This window comes from Pantherophis guttatus, chromosome 2, assembly GCF_059756535.1.
Source record: "Pantherophis guttatus breed Tessera chromosome 2, ASM5975653v1, whole genome shotgun sequence".
In the NCBI taxonomy this organism is placed as follows: Eukaryota; Metazoa; Chordata; class Lepidosauria; order Squamata; family Colubridae; genus Pantherophis; species Pantherophis guttatus.
In genome coordinates, this window is record NC_142064.1 from 227,173,975 (window position 1) to 227,200,509 (window position 26,535).

General features: G+C 39.2%; 1 protein-coding gene and 1 long non-coding RNA gene across 13 annotated transcripts in view; one reads left to right on the forward strand and one right to left on the reverse strand.

Moving 5' to 3' along the window:
• The window catches only part of GRIP2 (glutamate receptor interacting protein 2), a 507,637-nt gene that overhangs the window by 133,202 nt on the left and 347,900 nt on the right, over window positions 1-26,535 (reverse strand). Inside the window, exon 1 of one of the 11 annotated variants that reach the window (XM_087883735.1) lies at window positions 21,683-22,717. The exons of 8 other annotated variants lie outside the window; for them this stretch is intronic. In XM_087883735.1, the coding sequence (XP_087739861.1) occupies window positions 21,683-21,722 (40 nt within the window). In that variant the 5' untranslated portion in view covers window positions 21,723-22,717. Of the gene's footprint in view, window positions 1-7,795; window positions 7,893-21,682; window positions 22,718-26,535 lie in introns of those variants that run through there. 2 more of the 11 variants (XM_034431565.3, XM_034431560.3) reach the window with 2 other exon arrangements.
• Window positions 1,780-9,038, forward strand: LOC117673885 (uncharacterized). Of its 2 annotated transcripts, XR_004593598.3 has the most exons (4): window positions 1,780-1,843; window positions 3,373-3,639; window positions 3,743-3,883; window positions 8,871-9,038. It is a non-coding gene; the product is annotated as an uncharacterized LOC117673885 (long non-coding RNA). The 2 variants fall into 2 exon arrangements; XR_015731672.1 differs by lacking the exon at window positions 8,871-9,038 and having other exon boundaries at window positions 3,743-5,240.

The following is a 26,535-nucleotide window of genomic DNA, read 5'->3' on the forward strand; positions in this document are numbered from 1 at the left end:
TTATTCATATGTTTGCCTAAAGTTCATGTCTATGCTTTGGTAAACTGATGTTGAATAGGACTAATTCTATTAAGAATAAGGTAACGGTAAAGGTTCCCCTTGCACATATGTGCTAATAGTTCCCGACTCTAGGGAGTGGTGTTCATCTCCATTTCAAAGCCGAAGAGCCAGCGCTGTCCGAAAACATCTCCGTGGTCAGGTGGCCGGCATGACTAAACTCCAAAGGTGCACCGAATGCTGTTACCTTCCCACCAAAGGTGGTCCCTATTTTTCTACTTGCATTTTTTACATGCTTTCAAACTGCTAGGTTGGCAGAAGCTGGGATAAATAATGGGAGCTCACCCCATTAAATGGCACTAGGGATTCGAACCACCGAACTGCCGACCTTTCGATTGACAACTTCAGTGTCTTAGCCACTGAGCCACCGCTTCCCTTCTTCTATTAAGAATAGGTGATACTATATCACTCAGTCACACTGAATTAATTAAAATTGAATGTTAATTATACACGATTGTAGAGTGGTTTCATCATAACCTAAAAGTAGCATTCAAGAGCTTTTGTACTTTGTAAATTTCTGCTCAATCCTAAGTATACCAATATATACATAGTTTTCTTGTTCTTCAATCAAGTAGCAGCCATATTTTAAAAAACAAATGCTTGTGTGAGCAGCATTACAAAATCGAGCAAGTTAAAAGCAAAATGAAGCCTTCCCCACTATTACAGCTGAGCTGCACAAACATTTTATCATTGAAACACATTGCAAAGGGACTCATGAATCTGAACAGAGCTTCTTAGATTAGGATGGGAACATTATCCAGCACTGTTAAAAATATATCCTATCTGCGCAGCTTTAAAGAGGGTGGGAAGATTTAGCGGGACAAAAATATATCAACAAGAATATAGTATGAAATTGCAAGTGGACAACATTGCTACAGTAGCCATAGGAATAGTCACTATTTTAGCAGGGAACAGACACTATCTTCATTATTGCATCGCAACTTAAAATCAGAACTGAAATTCATTATCATCTTCAAAGGCTTTCAACATGGTTAACGCATCATGGTATGAGCTCATGTAATCGTATAATATAAACTCATATAATTATGGTAGGTTGTCACAGCTAAAAAAAAAAAAGCCTTAAGTTAGCTTTCTAGATTTTGAAGCCAAAGGCTTCCTAAATATTCCTAACATATAGAAACATTAAATCTTCCATGGGCATCTTAATAGGTTATGCAAGATTTAGACTGTTAATACAGCCTAATATAGTTAATATACGACTCCATTTGCTCTTGCCAGATTTAACTCACTCCCTTCAGCAGTTATTGATGATAAATATAAAAAATCCCTTCCACAAATGACATTGCTCTGGTGACCCCCACACTATGAACGATGTTTGGCGTGTTCTGTTGCTTTGTAATTTCTATTTGAACATGTGTGAGATATTAATCCGGCCATAAAGGAATTCCCAGGGAGAAACAACCAATGGTATGTCTCCTATCTTTTAATAGACCATAACAGCATTATCGCCCATAACATTGCCATTTTTTGCCTCACTGCTGTAAGAGTGAGGCAACAAATACCGTCAAACAAAACTTCATTTCTTCGATAACTTTAAATCACCTTCCCCTCCCCTTCTTTTCTTCTTTAACGAACAGAACAGAACAGAACAGGACAGGACAGGACAGAGCAGAATAAAATAACAGAGTTAGAACAGTGGTGGGTTGCCCCCTGTTCACACCAGTTCTATAGAACCGGTAGGAGGCTCCGCCCACCGACCCCATCAGAACACTTCTGCGCATGCGAAGAAGAGCGCGTGTGTGAGCGTTGCGAACCGGTAGTAAAGGTAAGTAGAACCCACCCCTGAGTTAGAAATGACCTTGGAGGTCTTCTAGTCCAACTCCCTGCTCAGGCAGGAAACCCTTTCAGGTTGCAGGGGTCTGCAACCTTAAACACTCAAAGAGCCATTTGGATCCATTTCCCACAGAAAAGAAAACACCGGGAGTCACAAAACCCTTTCCATGCCTGACTATTTATTGAGCGGCCACAAAACTAGCATATGTAGTTGAATTAAATGTTCTGTTGTCTTCTGAAACTTTTCTTTTCTTGGATTTATCCATCGTTGGCCTACCAGGGGTTGAAAAGCTCAATAAATCGCATGCCAGCGGGTGTCGCACATTGGAGGTTGTGACACATATTTTGAGTGACAGGGAGCTGCAGCAGAGGGGTGAAAGAGCCACATGTGGCTCCAGAGCCGCAGGTTGCTTACCTCTGCCCTATACCATTTCAGACAAATGGTTGTCCAATCTCTTCTTAAAAACTTCCAGTATTTGCTTATTTGAATTGATATCTTTAAGTAAATGTACACGTTTTGTCAAAAATCATAATAAAGGTCTATCTATGTAGGAGATGACCCAGGCTGAGAGAGGGGTCAAGCATGTCATCAGTCTTGAGACCCTTTGCACCCATAAGAGAACTAAGTCCAGCCCACCTTCAATTCAGTTGATTCTTATCTACTGCCAATCTGCCAAGTTCAGATTCTTGTACAGAGTGTTAGCAGGCAATAAGCCTGTATTCATTTGAGTTGCCTTGCATCCTGATTTTGTGTGCCTGACACTCTATCTCTATCTATCTATCTATCTATCTATCTATCTATCTATCTATCTATCTAGGGGCGGGTTTCAAAACCCATCACTACCGGTTCACTCGTGGGTGCGTGGGCGTCATGCGATGTTTCTGCGCATGGGCGGAGCCTCCTGCCACTGCCGCTACTGGTTTGCCCATTCCGGGGCGAATCAGTAGCAACCACCACTGTATGCATCTATCTGTCTGTCTGTCTGTCTGTCTGTCTGTCTGTCTGTCTATCATTAGACTCCAGACTCCTTGGATTTGAATGTGATCCAAAGTAGTTGTTTATAGAATGAAATTTCTGGAAACTTTTTTTTTCTCTAATGCGAGATACTGTGAAAGTGGGGCTTGTAATAGTTTCCCTATGTAAGAGTAGCATCATCAAAGTGTCAAGATAGCCACTACTGAATTTCTGGACTATTTCCAAAATGATTCAGAGGTTATCTAGAAAATATAAATACTGATACTGAATTTAGCTCCCTTCCTGTCCAAAACATATGTTGCTTTTGCAAGTGGAGCATTACTATGAGTTAAGAAAACAAATAAATGTAATGTGCAATTATATAATACCAGATTGAAGAAGAAGAAACAGAAGGCAATTGCAGCCTACTATTGTAACACTACCAAGAAAACTACAGTGATCCATATATTACTGAAATACTCATTGTCATAACTTTTAATTGGGTGAAATGATGCACCATAGGGCAACAATTTTTAACCAAGTATTTCAAATGGGTTAACTTTCAGAATATGTCCAAAATCCAGGATCCATGATTCCTGAGGGAATGAAATTTTGAAAAAGCTGTGGCTGTTTTGGTGCTACTGGCTGCTGCTAAGCTGCTGCTGCTATTGCTGTGGTCACATCAGTAGTGGTTTGCCCCCAGTTTGCACCAGTTCTATAGAACCAGTAGTAAAATTGGTGGGAGACTTCGCCCACCAACCCTGACATCATCAAAATGCTTCTGCGCATGCACAGAAGAGTGCGTGCAGCCCCACTGCGAACCGGTAGTAAAGGTAAGTAGAACCCACCCCTGGCTTGCATGATATTCATTTTCAACGTTTGCTGACAGTTTCCCAGCCAGTTACATAATCCTTCTTTCTCTCCTCCACCCAGCAGCAACCACTCACCTGCCTGCTGGGAAGGGAAAGGAAGGATGGAAGGAAGATTTCTGTTATTCCCTGCCAGCTTCCTGCAAGGAAATGAGGAAGCCAACAGGAAGTTGGAATTTGCTCTCACTCTCTCTGTTTCTCAGTTTAGGTAAGGAAATGCCTCTGAAATGATGACCCAAAGGGGCACAAATTGCTTAATGATTATATAATGCCCCTGTATAGACAGGAACTACTACTTACTTCATTCCCAGGGTCACCCCTTACCATTTACTAGAGTGAGACTGTGATTTGAAGCAGCTGTTTTGGGGTATCATAAAAAGTGTTAGAATGCTGAGTTATTCATTTATTTTTATGTAATTTATTACTATTTTCCTAATTAGGCAGAGAGCAGGAATGCTTGTGAGGTTGTTCTGGATGCCAAAATATTTTGAAATGCTGGTAATAATAGTATCAGCTGGCAAAACACAGTTCTTTTCCTACAGTCCCACTTATGAAGAACACCGACATGGACAAACACGATTACGGTAATTCCTAATGTGAATTATTGCAACAAAGAACATGTACAAATTCAAAAATGACATGAAAATACTCAATCATGGCTTTCCACAAAGAGCTTGGGTCCTGTAGTTCCATTAAATGATGGATGGCTTTAAGCCTTTTAACAAAGTATTAATTCCAGAAGTTCCGGGTAGGCTATTTATCGATTGAAAATTGTAGCAGGAGACACTTATATTTGGATAATTTAAAAAATGTAAAATCTGAGCGAATGAATGAACTGGAAAAGTTTCAGTGCATATTTTTGATACATCTTATTTGTCAGAAATGAATACCTAAATCCATACATGATGAGTTCCGTTTTATTGCTCAAGCACAGGAATCTTATGCACCAGGTTATGACTAAATAAGATCCAATAGCATTCAAGGGGTGTCAAACTTCCCACTCTTGTGCCCATGTAGGGATTCCAAATTAATTCTCCATTTGACTCCTCTCCCTGGTTCAGCCAATCTCTCTCCAATATAATTGTGGAAAGACTAATATGTTAACACAGGGAAAAAAATTCCAAATGTCACCATTATAATTTATTATATGTCTTATCTCCACTAACTCCTGGATGATAATGTCAACACACACAGGCAGTAAAAGGGGATAACTGCAGAATCTAAAAATAACATCCCTAGGGGAAAAGTGAAAAGCTAGCAATAATTTTGAAAGCCTAATCCGTGACATTTTAATTGTCATAGTACACTATTACTATTGCAAATCCATCTTTCCAGTTGATAAAGATACCCATATAATTAAGTCAAATATGTTATATAGACCTTTAAAATCAGGTCTTATCTTGAATTGATATGAATATCCAGATGTAACAGTGTGTGTGTGTTTGTATGTCTGTTTGTGTGAGTGGGTATTATTTGGTGAATGTATTACTGTATAAACGTATATTTTTATATATAGCATTTAATCCATTTATGGATAGGACTAAACAAATAAATATCAACAAATTGGCTGTCTGTGTCTCATTTGAGTGTTTAGCAGATTAGGAGGAAATGTTTCTTTATGAAATGAAGAAACAACATTGCTGTTCTTAATTTGATGATGCTCATTTTTAAAAAAAGAAATAGAATATTACAGCATCTCAACTGTAAGATAAACTTCAACTCATATTAAGCTTCAAACTGAACAATTAACTGTGTTACTAACTGTTGACAAGTTATTTCAAGGCTTCTATTCTCTCTCGGAGAGGGTTTTTTTTTTTTTTTGCCTTTAAGCTGGCCTTGGAATGAAAATCCTTTCAAATAGAGGAATGTCTTCAATAAAACAGAACACCAGATTACCCTCCTAGATCAGCTAAAATATGTATCACTCAGCAACTACCAAACTTACTCTATTATTTTCTTGCCCTGTGAAGTGTGGTATTTTAGTCTCCAGTGTTACCAGGTGATGCTGACAGAGTAAGTACAACACTGTTGTAAATATTGGAAGAAGAGAACTGAACCATGAATAAATTTAGTACAGGTAGGTCCTTGACTTACAACCATTCATCTAGCAACAATTCAACAGCATTGAAAAAAGTGACCCCGCAACTGGTCCTTTGCATTTTTACAGCCATTGCAGCTTCTCCACAGTCACATGATCCAAATTTGGCCATTTGGCAACCGGCATGTATTTGTGACAGTTGCAAGGTCCCAGACTCATGTGATTGCCATTTGCGATCTTCTCGGCTGGCTTCCAAGCAAAATGAGCAAGGGAAGCTCAGTTCGGTTAACGACTACATGAATCACTTCCCAACTGCACTTCACTTTAACTACTGTGGCAAAAAGGCTATACAATCGTGCATGGTTCACTTAACAATCACCTTGTTTAGCAACAGAAATTCTGGTCTCCATTCTGGTCGTATGTCGAGGAGTGCCTGTACATCCTGAAAACTCCTCTGATTTCCATTAGCATGTTATGTACATAAGGACACACTTTTCTAACAAGGAAAATGCTTACATTTATGAAGGATAGATATTGTCAAGTCCAATGATGGGATTCAAATTTTTTTACTACCGGTTCTGTGGGCGTGGCTTGGTGAGCGTGGCATGGCTTGGTGGGTGTGGCAGGGGAAAGATATTGTAAAAATCTCCATTTCTTCCTGATCAGCTGGGACTCGGGAGGCAGAGAATAGATGGGGTGGGGCCAGTCAGAGGTTGTATTTACCAGTTCTCCAGACTACTCAAAATTTCCGCTACCGGTTCTCCAGAACTGGTCAGAACCTGCTGAATACCACCTCTGGCCAGGTCCCATAGATCTCTATTGGGAGGTTTGGGGATACTTTCACATGGGGTTTCCTTTATTCCTTTTCTTGTTTTGATGTACCTTTTGGGGAAATGGGAGGGGGGAAGAATGTACCTGGGCTGTTTTGTCTCAAGACCAGAGAAGTGAGATCGTGGCGCCTGGGAACTGCCTGTTATCTCCATCTCAGCCCGGAGTTCTCACAAGGTCTTTGCACCTTGGGATTGGCTCACAGTTGAACTGGACATTGGGAGGGGGCTCGAAAGAAACAGTTTAACCTAACACTCTGGCATGGGAAATTCAGATTCTGCCTACACTCTCTCTGCTATCACTGTCTTCCATTTTGAAATGTCTTTTGTTTCAAGAGTTCTACTTTCTTGAGAAGACTGGCAAGGCGGGCTCTTACAGATATAGCAATAGAGGTAGTCCTTGATTTATGACCATAATGGAGCCCAAAATTTCTGTTGTTAAGTGAGTCATTTGTTAAGTGAGTTTTGCTCCACTTTACATACTTTCTTGCCACAGTTGTTAAGTGAATCGCTGCAGTTGATAAACTAGTAACATGGTCATTAAGTGAATCTGGCTTCCTCATTGACTTTGTTTGTCAAAAGGTTGCAAAAGGAGATCACATGACCTTGGGACACAGCAACAGTCATAAGTATGAACCAATTGCCAAGCGTCTGAAGTATGATCACATGGTCATGGGCATCGGTTCTGTGGGTGTGGCTTGGTGGGCATGGCATGGCTTGGTGGGTATGGTTTGGTAGGCGTGGCAGTGGAAGGATACTGTAAAATCTCCATTCCCACCCCACTTCATGGGAAGGGTACTGTAAAATCTCCATTCCCTCCCCACTCCAGCAGAAGGTTACTGCAAAATTCCCATTTCCTCCCCATCAGATGGGACTTGGGAGGCAGAGAATAGATGGAGGTGTGCCCAGTCAGAATTTTTACTACTGGTTCTCCGAACTACTCAAAATTTCTGCTACCGGTTCTCCAGAACTGGTCAGAACCTGCTGAAATCCACCTCTGGTCATGGGGCTGCTACAAAGTTGTAAGTGTGAAAAATGGTCATAAGTCATTTTTTTAGTGCCATTGTAACTTTGAACGGTCACTGAACCAACTGTTGTAAATCGAGGACTACCTGTAGTTATTCCTTGGGTCAAATATATATATATATATATATATATATATATATATATATATATATATATATATATATATATATATCATATATATATATGTGTGTGTAAATATATATATATTTACAGTGTGCTCTTAATTTACCGGTATTCCAGGTATAGTTTGCAAAGTAGTATGCTGCAGATGGTATCCTGCAGATTCTATATCCCTTGGGCAGATTCAGCATGAGTTATATTCTTACATTAACCTGTTAATTAAAGACACAGAAAAATTTCACCAACAAAATGCACAAAGTGTTCATCATATTCTATCACATTTCAGTTTGATGGTAACAGTTCAAAAAACTGTGCAATATGCACTCAAAGTCTTTGCGTGGAAGTTGTGTGTTTCCAGTTTTTGGTAAGGGATGTCAGAAGACTTAGGGTTACTAGATGTTTGCTTTTGCCAAGCCAAGTCTAGTTTTGGAGGATCTATCATTGGGCCCTTCTTCAAAACCAGAAAAATATACCAGTTTCCAGGTTGGGTTGGCTAGTTAAGAATAGCAACATGACTCATAGGAAACCCCTGCATTGACCACTCATTACATTTGTATAACCTCCAGTTGACTATCATAAAACAACTATTGGCTACCATCTAGCAGTCATCCAAAATATTTGCAGCCCAAATTATCATTGTTGTTATTAGTTGTGAAGTTGTGTCTGACCCATCGTGACCCCATAGACAACTTTCCTCCAGGCCTTCCTGTCCTCTACCATCCTCTGGAGTCCATTTAAGCTCATGCCTACTGCTTCAGTGACTCCATCCAGCCACCTCATTCTTTGTCATACCCTTCTTCTTTTGCCCTCAATCTTTCCCAGCATTAAGCTTTTCTCCAGTGAGCCCTTCCTTCTCATTAGGTGGCCAAAGTATTTGAGTTTCATCTTCAGGATCTGGCCTTCTAAAGAGCTGTCAGGGTTGATCTCCTCTAGGACTGACCGGTTTGATTGCCTTCCAGTCCAAGGGACTCGGAGTCTTCTCCAGCACCATAGTTCAAAGGTCTCAATTCTTTGGCGCTCAGCCTTTCTTATGGTCCAACTTTCACAGCTATACATTGCAACAAATTACCATAGATCTAACTTAATTATGGTTGGGCAAAAATAGTCTTTGAAATTACTTCAGCTAATTAGACTTTCTGGATACTGCCTAACTACCTGATGTCATTTCTATCACTATTTTTCAGAGCACTTCCTGGTGGAATGGGAGATAGGGATCGAAGAGAAGATCTACTCCACTTTCCATTTCCTGCCTGACAGACAGGGGTCTTTTGCTTATTCACCATCCATTAATTTAGTTTGACCTAGAAATCATTTTGCTTAACAGCACAATAAAGAACAGGAAGTGTATGGAATTACAGAAATCTGATTCATTTCAGAAAAGCGTTTTCACATGTTTAACTTCCTTCTTTTAATGTTAGGAAATCAAGTTATGGATTAACATTAATAAATATAAAGACACATACAGCTTAATGTGTCCTAGGTTTATCCTTTTGGAAATCGAGTCATTCTAATATTACCTTTTTGTGAAAAGACTTTATTCTTTGCTTTCAGTTTTTGTGTGTCTGTGAATTTGCAAGCTAAGTGCCAAATCAATTGCTAGCGCTCATCTTTTCCTATCTTGACAGGGTAAATCGCTTTCATGTCCATGGCAGGAAGCAAAATACGCAAAACAAATTAACATTTATTTAAACACACACACACAAACACACATACACACACAGGTCTATTATGATTCCCAGGTGTGGGGGCCAATTTGCCACACAGCAATTTTCATGTCTTTCTTTCTGAAAGCCAACATCTGCCAAATATATTGGCACTGATACAAGTTAGGATATAAATTTCCTTGTGAAGCAAGTCCTTCCATGATGAGTTGAGTGAATGCCGAACTCATAATTGTAAATTTCTGGGCTTATATATAATTTCTTTTAAGAAAATATATCTGGGAGAGATATTTTTATCTCTCTTTCCAGCTGAAAGTGGCAGATAAAGATATTTTTTTCCAAAGTATATAATCTCCAAGCATATAATTATTAAGGCTTTGAACAACATATTAACCACACATAACAGAGCTGTAGGAAGAGAAACTTAATAAGACAGGAGGCTAGAGTTCATATATTATGACAGGAAGCTGTTTTCATTCCATACTCTATATCTCACTCTTAATTCTTCTACTAGAAATATCCAAAGCTTATTGTGACTATGAGGACAAAAGTTGGTTCCCCAATTGCTTGTGATTTGCCTGATTTGGGTTTAGCATATTAGGCCTTTATACACAACAGACTGTGGTTAAACAAACCGTGGCATAAACCAGTGGGTAAACCCAGTCAAAATCTCTAAGACACACATTGTAAATGCAAAAATCCCTGCTAAAATGTTGCATTTAAAGAAAATTGGAAAAAGAAAGACATAAAAAGGCAGGTGGCACCTGATGATAGTTTCCAACCCCATTCTCATAGGCTCCAATTCATCACTGTGGCAAAAAAATAATAATAATAATAAAAAAAATCAGGGTACCAATCTTGTTTCTAGAGGGAAAGCTAATGGCCAAATTGCCCTCCAAAATGGTAGGACATATCAAACATGTAAGAAAATTATTCCAGACATAGTGGTAGATGGATATTACAGAAGAGGCTTATTTTATATCATACTTTCCTCTGACCCACACTTTCTCTTTCAACTTAAGTAAACAAGTAAACATTATCTAAAGATATAAAAGCAAAAACCACTCACGCCGTAATCACAAAATCTCCAGAACCGTAAAGCCAACCAACCTAAAATTTGCCATGTATGTTTCTCTTGGCTTCTAGGTGGTCACTAAGAAAGGATTTTTCGAAATGACCATCAGAGCATTAGTATTTCCTATATTATGATTAACATGCTCTGAATCTAATGAGTCCTACTGCCCCTCCCCACCTCAAAAGAAATATATGCCAAATGCAAAAAACAAGCAGAGGAGAGGAGTTTCACTTTCAGTTTTACTTTCACAGCAGCAAGCAGGGGATAGGATGGGGAGGCTTCTGTGGAGCAAGCCTGGGGAAAAGAAGAGGGATAGGATAGGATAGGCTTCTGTGGGGCAAGGCTGAGGGAGAAAAGGGGATAGGATAGGGGAGGCTTCTGTGGGGCAAGGCTGAGGGAGAGAAGGGAATAGGATAGGGGAGGCTTCTGTGGGGAAAGCCTGAGGGAGAGAAGGGGATAGGAGAGGCAGATTATAAATTTCAAGCTTTAACTGTCAATTTATCAAGCCCCATCACATAGTTTCGTAGTGAAGCACAGGTACCCAGCTAATTGATACATATGTCTTTTGCAGCATTATAGAACGTGCATCTTTGATCTCCAGGTTAAAAGCAGAACTGAGAACCATAACTTTTTCAGAGGAAGAAATTATGGGCTTTGATTGCATTACCTATTTCTGAAGAGCATGAGCTAGGGCACTGAAGTCACAACAAAAACTACATTTCACTGCATCTAAATATTAATTTCATTACAGAAATAGTGTTAATAAGATTAACTGCTGCACTTAACAATATTTCCAAGTCAGTGTCTGTATTTTATGGTGCCCTGTTGCTGCATCCAAACAAGACTTTGCAGGTTAAATGCCATCCAGAGATTTCATGTTTAGAACCCTGATAAGAATCCAACAGCATTTCAATTCCTCCTGAGCGAGAACCTGGACGTGACTTTATTGCTTAATAAAGACTTTTTTCATTTTTTAAAAAAAAAAATAGAAACGCTATGAAGGGTTCACGAAAACCCTGAGCTTAGTTTCAGGAAAATGTGTTAACTATGTTTGTTTGACAAATATTTTTAATATTATTTGCATTCCACACAACGGCTGTGAAGTATTCCTTTACTGTTAAGCTTTAGTTTGTTTTCATTTGACAATCAAGCTTAAAATATCAGTGGTGACTCTATGATGAAGTGCCTGCAGGAGCTACAAAATTATTATGGGCTTTTCTCACTGCAGGTATTACCTGAGAACTGAGAGCTAAGAACCAAAAAAAAAAACAAAAAAACCCTCATTCGTTCCGAATTTGTTACATATAAAAGCAATAAATAGAACTGTGCTTTATGTTTGTTGAAATTCTATGGTACACATCACGAATGTCAAGAGAATCCCAAAACTGCACCTTTTCATTTGTGAAATATGAACTTTCCTCCTCTATTGAAAGAACAATGGAAAAGAAAGAAATTCTGTGACTGAACTTCTGGCCTCGATAGAGCAGCACCATTAGTCACGCTAAGTACCATCGGCAGGGTTAATAAAGCAATCTTTGTATGAGGTCTTCTTTAGTTGTTTTGAACAGCACATAGCATCTCTGTCTTTGAAAGTAATTTAATGAGAAGGGACCTTCAACATTTTTTAGGAGCAGTATGGGGAAAATGTATAAATTGCTTATCAAAACTCAGCAAAATGTCACTTGTTTACATTTTTTTTTCCAACCTTGGGTTGTCTCGATAATAAACACGATTGTTGCACTTTATCAAAATGTTCAAAAACACTTCATTTGCTTTGTGCTGCAAATAGTTGACGTGTACTTTAAGTGAGGAGTGAAGCTGAGAAAATAGTGGCTTGCTTTCAGTATAGAAATGAGGTTTGGACCATGGAGCCCTGGGCTCACAATGCTGCCTTAGAGGCATTAACTCTATGTTAGCACTTACTCCCATCACTTGCTTGTTTATGCACATTTCTATATTTCTCTAACATGCATTTCAGTGTATGTGACTCTGGGTGGCTAACAACAATCGAAAACTGTACAAAAACATGAAACAATCTAAAACAGCACAAATACAAAAAAACACCCACAACACATAAATGGCACTACTACAGTATACAAACTACACATTCAGATCCCCAAGCCTGGTGACCAAAAACCACATCTTTAAGGCCTTGCAAAAGGCTGATGGGGCCTTTTAATCAAGATCCATTTAATCTCAAGATCCATTTAATCTCAATAACAGTAACAGAGTTGGAAGGGACCTTGGAGGTCATCTAGTCCAACCCCCTGCTCACACAGGAGACCTATACTAGGGATTCGAATTGCTAACCTTTCTGATCGACAAGCTCAGCATCTTAGCCACTGAGCCACCTAGCCAGGCTATTATCTCTGAAGGGATAATGTTCCACAAGGCAAGCATCATGACTAAAAAGTCTCTCTTCTTAGGTCTCACCAGACGGTGTTCCCTAATAGATAGGACCCAGAGCATTCCTTTCCTTCAGACTTGATGAAAGGGGTAGGCATAATCGGGGAGAGGGGATTGTACAACGTGCACAATTTCTACCAAAAAAAAAATCTCCCTTGTTATATTATATGCTATATACCTACAGTATGTAATATATTTTCATATTCTATTAAGGTTTGTTTTAATCTATTGTAAGCCACAAGGCCATCGTAGTGATTATGCCCATGAATGCCTAAATGTGTAGGACAACTTTTAGTCATCTGATACAGAGGTCTTTATTAGAAACTTGTGAAAGCTGAAAATTGTCAAAGCAGTGAAGAAAAGAAATTATCCAGGGCTGCCCGATTACAAAGAAGGGATTGCAGTTAGGAATGTTGTGTAATTGAAAGAATGGAGAAGTCTCTGATAATCTTTTGCCTAGAAACCCAAGATGTCTTAGTATTTGATGTATGGTCATGCACATATACATTATTATAGTATCAGTGTACATAATTTGTGTCTTAGACAGGAAAGAACCAGGTTAAAAGCAGTGATTACAAAGCACTCGGCGAAAGCTTTCCCCAAACCATCAAAACTAGAGCTACCCCAAAATTCAACTCTAAAATAAAGTAAGTTTCCCAAATTTACCCTGAAAATATATAAATATACTATTTATTAGAGACAACCACCCTCACAATAACTTTAAATGACATCTTACAGTGGCAGAAGTTGCAAAATAATCGGATTTACAACACAGTTGTAGCTGCTTCTTTTAGCAGCCATGAATACAACACCTATTTTTAGAATAGAATAGAATAGAATAGAATAGAATAGAATAGAATAGAATAGAAGAATAGAATTCTTTATTGGTCAAGTGTGATTGGACACACAAGGAATTTGTCTTTGGTGCATATGCTCTCAGTGTACATAAGGAGAATAAAATACATTCATCAAGAATAAAATTATACAACACTTAGTGATAGTCAAGGTTACTAATAAGCTATCAAATCATAATACTAATAACTTTATTGTCATTGTACGTGTATACACAGTATACCCATACAACGAAATTCACTTAACACCCAAAGACCAGGTCCAACACACATAACAATCTCCAAACACACTCCCACCCACCACAATTCCCCACCCCTAAACCACCCAAACATCCACATAACAGACCAAGTAATGCTGTCCAACAGCTCACTGATGGTGGCCCTTTAGTTCACTGTTGAGTACAATTATAGCTCTGGGATAAAAACTATTCAGAAAATGTGTGGTCTGAGTTTTAATTGTTCTGTATCTTCTGCCAGAAGGCAATAGTCCAAAAAGATTACTAGTAAACAAATAAAACAATATAAATTGAATTTTAGGTGATTTTTTAAAAAAATCTGGAAACGAAAGCCAGCAAAAAGCAATAATACCTTTTACAAGAGGAAGCTAGGTCTTATGCATTTTAACAAGGGTTTTGAAGTTGAGTGTTTATTCAAAGCATTTGGGGTTTTGTACACTGCACCCATAAACATTGCAGAGATTTATGTGAATAGGAAGATTCTTCCTTTTTCTAAGGTTCTGTGCGCAGCATATCAAGCGCTACCCTTTCTGTGCTCAACAGCCATAGGGTGCTAGTTAAGACAAGAGAGAGCTGCATTTTATCAGTGCTCCCCCAGCAAGATGAGTACCGTGTAGCTGCCATGATTGAAAGACCTGGGGGAAAGTAATCACAGTTCTTCTAAGTAAAGAGTAACAAGTACACCATCATTTTACAAATGAGATACCTGGGCACAAAAGTGGCTTGCCACAGATCTGTCATAGGGGACCATAATTCAACCAAACTGATCTCTATTGGGATTCTAGCTATTTTTCATATGGGGAACCTTTGCAGCAGTTCTTTACTGAAGGCAGAGAATGCGGTTAGCATTCTAAGACAGGGCTACTCCGACCCTCATTTGGTTTCCTGATCCTGACAAACGCACAATGAAAGATTTAGCGGATTTCATAAAATTGTATCAACGGTTAAGCCACAGTAAGCAAGTTGCTAGATGTAAAACTAGAAGTTTAAAATAGCTCAATTCGTTAAACGTTCACACAAAGAACACGGGAAGATTATCAAGCTCCCCTTTGGAAAGAATTGCACAATATCAAATGAGTATCAAACTGGAAGTAGGTAGAAAAGGCTTTGTGCTCTATTCTGTGTATCTACCTTTGAGTTCTAATTGTCCAAGCACGGAGCAAGACATGAGACTAGGACTGGTTATATCCAGATTTGTAACTATCAAGTGTTCCCCGAAGGTAGGTATTTAATATTGCTAACAAAAATTATGGGGTCATTAAATCCTGCTAAAGCAACTCATTTACTCATAAGCTGCATCTCCATTCCTTTCTTGTCTGCCAGACTGTGTTCCCAAAAATAAATTTAGTCAGGAGAAAAGCTTTTGGCACATAGGGCTGTAGAGAGATAATACAGTCAGACAGCTTTGTGCCCTCTGTATAGCCCATATACTATTAAACTGGATACTTCAACAGGATTGAAGTGAAGCAGAACCACAAACCACTTGCTTGCAGGCAGAAATTCCAGGTTCAACTCCTGTCAACTATAGCTGAAAGGATCAGGCAGCAGGTCTTGGAGAGCATGTCTCCTTGACCCCCTGAAGGAATGAATGCATCAATCAGAGTAGGCTATAAGGCATTGCTGAGCACAAATTGCCTTTCATCCACCACCAAGAAGGAAGACGTTCCTTCTTGGTGGTGAAAATAGGGTTGCTATGGATAAAGCCCAGCAGGAGGAACACCCTTATGATGCTTCTGTTAGGATATAAATATGAAATATGGGAAGGCAAGTAGAATGCAGACTGTTGGATTGAAGGGGAAGCCATTCATGCATACAACTTGGAACCTTCATAAACAAGTAAATTCAAAGGACCACAGCCCATTCATGGGCATTTCTCAGAAATTCTCTTCTTTCAAAGAATTTCTAAAGAAAACTCATCAAATTAAATGAGAACTACCATAGTCATACACACACACACGATAGATGATAGATAGATAGATAGATAGATAGATAGATAGATAGATAGATAGATAGATAGATAGATAGATAGATATGGATGGATGGATGGATGGATGGATGGATGGATGGATGGATGGATGGAAATATTGCCAACTTAGCAATACTAAATCTCTTAAACTCCCAAAACATTTGGATTGAATCCACACAACATGCTAGGTTAAAATGTGGTTAGAGAGTTAGTGGCACAATATATTATGCAGCTCTAACCATTATGGATAGTTTATGGATAACTATGTTATAATTTGATTCATTCAATAAACCAATGTCCAGCCATGGATCACAGTGCTAAGAGAGCACATTCCTTATATGCTACAACTGGGGGAGATATTAAGTTCATACGCCACCCAATTTACTGTCAAAGGAGACAATATTTTAGACTACATTTAAAACATTCAGATGTTTAGTATTCAGTTTTCATTTTTTAAATCATTCCGAATCGTGTTTGACTAAATATAGGAAAATCCATATCAAGTGGAGTGCATGTAGTTTATGGCTGTATTTTACATGCATTCTCAAAAACCCAAACCAAGACATAAATGTTTTAGATAACCCCTTGTAAAATGCTCGCCTCTGTATGCATGGGATGTCCCACTTTTCAGCTCCCAGGGCTGCTGAAACTTTCATTCAGATTGACTTGATTTCTTTGAATTCAAAAGTGTTATAACACCTCTCTCCATTGAGAAATGCATATAAGAAAAGCATTAACATAAGCTATTTATTTTATTTAACACATTTATGTATTAAATGTCTTTATCAAGGAACTCAACTGGTATACAGAGAGTTTCAAAGTACTTGCATTACTCAGGTCCCACAAAGGAGTTGTATGCTGCATCCTCAGGATAGAATGAAGATACAGTAGTAGTTCCCTAATAATCACTACTACTCAGTTAAGCTTCAAGAACAGGTCTCTTATTGAAAGCAGAAAAAATTATTTTCTTTCAGGGTTATATTTATGAGGAGGTCTTCCCTTGCCTTTGTCTCAATTATTTCATTAAACAAAATCCCGAAAGTACAGTTGCATTGTACATCCATAGTTGCTACTGATTGTCAACAAGCATAGTTTACCTTCTCTCTCTCTCTCTCTCTCCCTCCCTCCCTCCTTCATGGGGCAATTTGATATTCTGCCCTCAGTAACTCTTATAAGTACATATCACAGTATTTCCTGCCAGGATCACCTTTGCATGTGCTCAGGCAACAATATTTGGCCTGTAGCACGTGTGTTACCACAATGCCCCCCTTTTTTCACACCTTATACTTTGATCTCAGTGAATCATTTCCCTTTCCTGTCTATTACAATAGGAGGTTATAGATCATCTGCTGCAGGTGCAACATACTGAAGTTTCTAAGAAGGTTGTAAAATACTTAGCTGTAGCTTGGGGTATTAGAAACCAGGAGGGTTAAAAAAAAAAAAAAGAAAGAAACCAGGAGGGTTGCTCTATATCCAGCTAAGTTTTGATTATTATTATTTTTTTTGCTCTTCCACTGCATTCATTTTTATGTTTATTGACTGCTTTTTGCCAAGCTTTTCCACCAATCTGTATATGAAATATTGACATCCTGCATAATTTATTTATTTAGTTATTCATTCATCATATTTATTTAGCCACCTATGTCACAAAATATGGGCAGCACACAATAAAAACTTTAAAAATAACATTAGAAAACAATCAACAATTAAGAATAGATTACGATTAAAAAAGGCAAGGAGAGAGCAACAGATATTACCAACTGTGGAGCCAGTTCAACAAGTCCAATTCCTTGGAAGCCCCAAGCCTGATGATATAGCCAAATCTTGAGAAATTTATGAAACGCTAGCAAGGATGGAGCCAGCTTGACTTGGGAGGAATGATGTTTCATAATGCAAGTGCCACAGTAGAAAAAACCCATATTTGGGATCCCAACAGATATAGTTCTTTAGCAGGCAGGACCCACAACATACCACTTCTACTGGATCTATGGGACAAGTATAAGGGGTCTGTCTCTTCTTCTATAATGAAGAAGAGGCAGCCCCTCAGATGACTCAGACCTATGCCATGAAGGGCTTTAAAGGTCAAAACCAACAACATCTAGAATTGAATCTGGAAACAGACTGGCAACCAATACAGCTAACGGAACAGAGGTGTAATATCTGCTGTTCTAGGGGCACACATAATTGCTTGCACCGCTGCATTCTGAATGAGCTGAAGCTTCCAGATACTCTTCAAGGGCAGTCCCATTTAGACAGTATTACAGGATTCCAACTGGGAGGTGACCAGGACATGAATCACTATGAACAAAGTTTCTTGATCATTCCTGAACATTCTTTATTCTGCTGAAGTCTGATGTGCCTGCATCGCGCTGGCTTTCGCTGCACATTACATGCTGCTGTTTTTATGTTTTACTTCTCTCTAATTACTACATAATTTCACTGATTTTTATTCTTTTGGTCTACGGCTATATATCAAATGCATACATATATTCATACACTGGATTCTTTTCAAGCCCTTTCCTCTGAATTCATTATTTTTGGAACACTGCGTATTTCCCCATAATGAATTCTACTTGGGAGCCTATTATTCCTAGGATTCTCTTCTGTTCAACTAAATCCATGTTTTAATAGTGGCTTTTCATCCTGTGAAGTTCTTTGATATAATCGAATAGTTTGAGAAAGTCCTCACTTAGAAAGGCCAAAACAGGCTTTTCTCTGAAGGAGGCAAGTGACCAATGGATCTGATAACTCTAGAGGAAACAGACTGGAACAAGAATCAGTTTTCTCCCCTATCTATTCTCCCCCAGGATGTTATGGCACATGCCCTTCTGGCTACCACCACCAGATTCCTTCAAAACATAGTCTGTTGATCTGTTTCTTCTACTCTTTATTTTCTGGAATTATTATTATTATTATTTCATTCAACAATCTCTTGCCTCTCCTTGTTAGCACCATTATGTTCAAACCACCCTTTTCTCTCTCCTTTCTTCATATATTTTTGTCATTTACACCTTAATAGGCATTCTCCTCCTTCTACTTCTTTCCCCTAGGAGCTTAAATAAAGATCACACTGACACCAGAGCATCCTTTCTTTCCTGACCAGCTGAAGCACTTCTTTCTTGCCCCTCTAGCTAGCAGCATCCATAATAATTTCATATGCCAGGGCTGCCTCTCAGAGTCATTCTGGCTTGAATACCTTGGTGAGAAAAAAATAATGCAATTGGGCAAAGCACATATTTTATCATAGTTTGCTAATACAATCATCAGTTGGGTGCAACTGTTGCAAAGACCGAGTTTAGCACAGCAAGCCTTAATATTTCTATATCTCCATTGTATAATTTATAGCACAGTATCTAGGATAAGCTGAGTTTATCAGCTCAGGTCAGCAAATTTAGATCCAGGTTTTGAATTTTTGGATCTCAAATTCCTCAACAGCAGATGTGAAACTAGAGGCATAAAATTAAAGTAACAGTGTGAACAGATCGGTAGATTACAAAGAGTTTAAACTCTACTTCCCTATTCATATCACATGGCTACACTCACAATCCAGATTCTATATATTATTGTCAACTTTTCTCATTCACAAGGCAGCTCAATTGAGAGACAGTATATATACTATTTTCCAATTAAAGAGATAATTTTACACACTTCCATTTCTTTCTTTATCTCTGGAATGCTTAGTTCTAATATTTCTTTATCTCTTATGGACTGCCAACATTTCCAGATGCTACGCTCATTTCTTCCCAACTCGGATTTTATCTCTACATTTTGTATTAAAGGGCTAACAAAGTCCAGCTTTAGGAATTGTGTGGTCTAATATGGGTCTTGAGGCTGGGCATGTCTGTTTGACTGTTTGTAACTTCTTAAATTCCAAACTCCAAATCATTCTATCTCAAAGGTAGCAAAAACTGTATAATAGTGATGATTGCTTTTTGTCTGTGGATTAACACACAAAAATCAGTTCACAAAAATAAAAATCCTAAGAGCTCAGTGCAAAATATGTATAGTTTAAGCAATCTTATTTGTAATCATATATTCACAAAATTCATCTGGAATAGTCAATATGCTCTTAAATATGATAAATAAATAAATATCATTTTCATGGGAACATAACATTGATTAAAAAAAGAGGAAAGCACAGAATAAGTTACTTCTTTGCACTTGCATTGAACAATTTTATCCTTTAAAGAAATATTCCAATACATAAAGAAATACTTATTGAAGGTTCCAGTAGCAACATTTGTTGCCAACTCATTTTACTGAGAGTTTCACCATTTTTTTCCTATCAACTAAATTTACAAGACATGAAAGTTCTCGCATAAAACTGAGTAATTGGCCTAACTCACAGGTAATCTCAAGGGAACATACAGGCAGATAGAATTGACATTTATGTCAAAACTGCTTTTTAACGATATACAGTGGGATTAAGAGGATGGACATGGAAACACTTATTCATTTGCCCCAATCGGATTAGACCAACAGGTCAAGAAGATGTTAAATTTCCAAACTTAACACAATCTTGTAGCATCTTAGAGATAGTTATATTATAACATGAAGTTTATTTTGTGAGATAAACTGTCCTTCCTCAGTTGTATGAAGCATTATCCTCAATCAATAGAGTAGATAGATCAATCTGCTGCAATTTGCTGTCCAGTTGTATTGGACACACATGGAAGAACCAGGTGGATGAAGCTATAAGGATCCAAAGAACCGCAAAGGTATTTTATAAATTAGTCCATAAAAATTTATATCTTAGTGTTCATGACTCCACCCAGAAAATGTGCTGATTTTGTCACAAGAGCTTCCACACAGACAGCTCTTGGAAATAAGCTGCTGCCTCAAATTGTTGAGGTGTTTGGATTAAGGTTGCTTAAGCCAGAAGTCCAACTTCCATATTGCAGATGTGAAACTCAAAATTGGGGGAGAAAAGGGGGGGGGGAAAGGCTGCTAAAAATTATCTCTCTCCATAGACAAAAGTGAGCTAAGTTGTGGTTTATTGTCATTAACCCCCTTTTATTAACTTTATTAATAATAATGTTATAATCTCCTCAGCCATCTGTGATTTTTTCCCCCTAGGGAAAAAAGAAAAAGAAGAAATAAGGATGGGAATAAATGCACCATGTGTACTGACAGCAAAACAGAGGTTGCAGCGAAGTTAAAATGGGGAGATAGATATACACACTGGATTTCCTGCCAGGGTACCTTTTATCTCTGATATGTGGAATAAACCTTTAGGATACTGGCAGTTTTCTATTGCATTAAAATAATTAATATGATTCATTACATTAGACCTTAAAATCACTAACACCTTCAAGCACATACTAGAGTGTGTATGTAGTATATAGAGTCCATCTATATTTAGCATGCTGTTTTACTACGTACAAATATACTACGAAAGAAAGAAAGAGACCTCTCTCCTTTCATTGAAAAACCATGTAGAGTTGACAAGAGAAATACAAATTGTACACAGCTACAAATAAAACCTCTATAATTCATGAAAGATGCAGAAGAGACTTTAAAGAGAGACTCAGTGCAAAAGCCCATAGTTTCCAAGGTTACAAAGTCAAATTAATTACATGCAAGAAAACACATACAACACACACACACACACACCCCAAGCATGAAAGTCACAGCATAACAGACAAGAAAAATGTTCCAAGATTTCTGTCAAAATTGATATCCACACCTTTCTTTTTTGTGTGATCCCTGTGTAAATCGGGTAAGTTTAAAGGATCAAGTTTCTTTAAAAATAAAATTGAAAAGGAAGAGGAGGTCAAGGAATACAGTCCGTCTTTACTCACCAAAACCAGACTGCAAATCCTTTTTCAGCCCACAAAGCATGTCTGCTATTATCTATCAAAGCATTCAGCTAAACAGCAAAAGGCGCTCCTCTCTCTCTTCCTTGGCTGGCACTGGAATCACGTTACAGCAGTCTTGCTCCCAGGCCGTTTCTTGCAAGGAAACAAGGACTACACAGCACAAAAGATACACTCCTCCACTTCAAGAAAACAAAGTCCTCCACTGCTCTGACACCTGGCAAACATAACACTCCCACTGAAAAGCAACCACCACCTCAACATCCAGCTCCGACCACTCAGGAGATTCAACGTCAAAAGGAATTCGGAACCAGGGTAAGGTGTGAAAGTCTCTCCCACCGCTCTCCAAGGGAAAGCATCACAGGATCCGTCAAAGTGGTTTCCATGAGGGAGAGAGAGCCAAGGCAAAAGTTCTACACGGAGGCATTAAAAAAAGGAGGAGCCGGTTGGAGAAGGAGCAGCAGGGACCAAGCCGCCCATGGGTCCTCTTGCTGGCATCGCAAACGGGAGGAGATCCTTCACAGCCTGCTGTGATCCAACTCAGGCCACGCTGGAAAGAGTGCAGTCATCCTCCCACATGGGTGGCATGCTCGTCTTTCAGATGCAGCCTTTTGTTTCTCTCGCCCAGGAAATCCATAAAAATCACAAGAAGCTAAACTGAATGGTCTTGGCTGACAGCCATACAACTGAAGGTTCCTTTTTTGGGCTGCAACTGGCAGCACGAGTTGGAAGACTTAAAGGGTCCCCCCCCCCCGATGCTTCCAAGTTCCAGGCGGCAGCATTTCAGAGTGCAAGAGAAGGCAGTTGTTAAAAGCTGCAGCACAGCTCAAGCTTCTTGGTTTCCCCCACCCCTTTTATCAACTGGCTGTATGGCTGCTAGCCCCTTTCAAGGCAATATCAAAGCTGCTGTTTAAGCGCTACGCTTCTTTCTGTAACCCAGAGGAAAGGCACAGGAGCTGGAAACGGCTAGTAACTTAATTTAATCCTCCTTTGTACCGTCCTCTGTCTTCTCTCTTTTATGTCTTAAAAAAAAACCAAAACCAGTGTTTTAAATTATTTCGCTTTTCAACTCTTGCACGGCCAAAGAACTAGCAATTGTGTAGATTCTAATAACAGTGTAGAATAGGCCTGAAAGGGACCTTGGAGGTCTTCTAGTCCAACCCCCTGTTCAAGCAGGAGACTCTATACCATTTTAGGCAAGTGACTGTCCAGTCTCTTCTTAAAGACCTCCAGTGATGAAGCACCCACAACTTCTGCAGGCAAGCTGTTCCACTGGTTAATTGTCCTCAGTGTTAGGAAGTTTAATTTAATTCCAGGTTGCTTCTCTCCTTGATTAGTTTCCATCCATTGTGTCTGCTGCTTTGGAAAATAAGTTGATCCCCTTCTCTTTGTGGCAGCCCCTCAAATACTAGAGACCCAAACAAAATAGAGAAGGGACACTATGTGTGTTTACTTCTCAGAGAGTATAAATCCTTCCATTCCCCACCATCCAGTCAGAGCTGAAGAAGCTTCCTAGATGAGAAGCAAAACATCTTCAAAGAAAAACCAGAAAGTCCAGTTGCCTCTTGAAAAAAACAGCACTTTTGGGACAATCATGACCTGGATAAGCTGAGAATCTCCAAGACAAATCAATTATCCCTAAAACTTTCAACCAAAGTAGGAATTGAGAACATCATCTATATGTAATCCTCGTGTTACAAGCATTCATTTAGTGACCATTCAAAGTTAGAAGAGGTCTGAAAAGAGTGACTTATGACCATTTTTCACACTTACGGCTACTTCGGCATCCCCATAGTCACATGATCAAAATTCAGATGCTAGGCAACTGGCATAGATTTATGATGGTTGCAGTATCCCACAGGATCATGTGATCACCTTTTGTGACCTGACGTGCAAAGTTAATGGGGAAGTCAGATTCACTGGACAATCATGTTACTAACTTAACAATTGCAGGGATTCACCTAACTGTGGCAAGAAAGCTCATAAAATGGGGCAAAACTTACTTAACTGTCTTACTTAGCAATGGGAATTTTGGGCTTAATTGTGGTCGTAAATCGAGGAATACCGGTTTCATATTAGAAAAAAAAAAAAACCCACCCTGTTAATCAGTTTGCTCAGTTACCTAATCCAGGGGTGTCAAACTGGATTTCTTCGAGGGTCAGATCAGCAATTCTCTTCCATGTGAGCCCCCCCCACGCCCCATTTTCAGCCTGCATGGCCTCCTGTAGCACTCTGCTGGTCAAAATGGGGCATAGGGGGCTGGAAGAATGCTGCAGGCAGCTGTCTAGGCCCAAAATGGGGCTTAGGGGGCCGTGCACGGTCCCCATGTCCACTGTTTTGGCTGCCAGAGGATCCGGCCTGTGGGCCTTAAGTTTGACATCCCTGACCTAATTTTTTCACGGTGGCAACCTTCAGATCTATGGATCTGGTCGGCAATTTTATTACCGGTCTGCATGTGCTAGCCAACAACTCTGTCACTACTATTTGTAAAGAAAAAAAAAAGTGAAATATCTTGAACTCAAACCTGACTCTTAATGACTGCTTGCTATTTTCTTTCTTTCTTTCTTTTTTATTTCCCAGTTTAACCTACTGCTCAGAGAATTCTGAACTACTTTCTCTGAAATGTTGCCGGACAAAAGCTATACAAGTTTCTGAAGTTTCTTGACAGTCCATTGTGTCTAACTTGCAAAACCTAGCAGTGATGTGCAAGCAGAACCCAATCAAAGTGTTCCTCGGTGCCTGCCGCTGAAAAAAAATTGTGTCAAATGTCAGCTACTTTTAGACTTTTCTTCTAGAAATCTGGACTGGAAACAGTTAATGCGCTGTTAATAAGAACAAATTTCTCAAAGATCTGATAAGTAACATCTGTTAGAATGAAGATTAAAGTTACAACAGAAGAATGCCAGCAAGTACTCACTTCTCTCAATGAAATGAGACTTTATACTCAACATGCATACACTGGTTTGTTTTATTGGGGGTTCTTTTTAGTGTAAAGAGGAGGAAGAAATTCTCTTTTGTGGAGGCAGGCAGTCTACATCTGCTGATTGATTTGGTATTAGACTTCTTCTCAATATGGGAAGTTACTCAAGACCACCAGCAAATACCGCTTTACTCTCCTTTGCCACGCCCACCATTTCAGAGGCATTCCCTTCACTTACAATCCTGTGGTTTTTGCATTGATCTGCAAATGTGCTTCTTTCATTTCATTTTATTTATACTCCCAGAGCAATAAAGATGTCCTCACTGTTGGTCAAAGATTTTGTCAATGGGAGGATGAAAAAAAAATTGCAATCATCTAATGACCCAACCTTATTTTCTCCTAATACTTGTTTTCATACTGTGGGAAAAATGAGTGGGGGCAGGGAATATCTGATGAATGGGAACTGTGCCTAAGCTAAAAGAGAGAAGAGAAATAAGAAATGAGGTGGGAGTTTTCTTCAACAAGAAACCACTTAGTTTCCAGCATTTTCTTTGGAGCAGGAACCATAGTTAATTGGGCGGGCTTCCGAAGCAGAGATGTCCACAGAGGCCATCAATGATGTCAAAATGGTGGGTTTTATTGGATGATCAAATGTGGTTATTGATGCATCCCACATGCTAATGCATTAGATGCAATCTGCTAATAAAATGAGGAACTGTTGCAGAATTTTAAAGATGCGGATAGCTTTGTTCAGTGGTGGGATTCAGCCGGTTTGGGCCAGTTTAGGTGAACCGGTAGTTAAATTGCTGGCTGGCCCCTCCCCTTCCCTCCCCTTCCAGGAGTCCCCCCGTGGCCTGTTTTCACTCCCAGGAGGCCTCAGGGTAGGAAACCCAAAATGGGGTGTGGGGGGGGACCGGGCACCCCCCCCGCACGGCCTGTTTTTGCTCCCAAGAGGCTGCAGGGAGGCCTACTAGGCCCAAAACGAGATGTGGGGGTGGCACAATCTCCCTCCACGGCCCGTTTTTGCTCCCAGGAGGTACAGGAGGCTGAGTGCTGCCCCTGGCCACGTCCATAATGGCCATGCCCACCCATCGGTCATTAGGGCAGAGAACCGGTTGTTAAATTATTTGCCAAATACAAAGTTGCATAATATTTTAGAAAACCAACGCACTTGTTACCCATTGCCCAACTAAAGCATTATTGAGTGAAAGATTTGGATTGAAAGAGAAGTTAAACGGAGAAGAACATAATAAACAAAGCAGCATCAGAACTTGGCCTGTCATAAAAGACCTCTCATGTTAATAATTAGGGGGGAAATGTCCTATTGATCTGGACCCACACATGAGGCAGATCAACAATAATTAAAGGGCATCTTCCTTTCCCACATCATAAACTGGTAATTTATAATGTATCATTCATTGTATCAGCCAGTACATGTAATGGATGTCACTTGAGGACTGCTTGACATGGTGTCACCTGATAGCAAACTTCCTACGTTGATCCATTTGTGAATTAAGTCTTCATGCTATACCCCCAAAAATGTACTTTCTTCTTTTATCTGGTTACAGCGAGATTGTAAAGGGAAAAAAATGCCGGATTCCAGTATGTTGATGACAAAGATGCACATCAATGGGTCACTTACTTATCCATTTGTAACAGCTATCTCATGCAATAGTTAGTAAAGGCCTCCAAGCAATAGATACAAGAGAGTTGACAGCTCCACCAGAGGGAATAAAGTAAAAAACCTGACAGTTTAAATCAATACTTTTCCAACTTGGCAATTTTAAGATATGTGGACTTCAACTCTCAGAATTTCCCAGCCAGCTTAAAGTTGCCAAGTTTGAAAAACAGTGGCTTAGAAAAACAGTAGACATTAACTTTAGAATTGGAATGTTTATACAGTAACAGTTCCATCTTT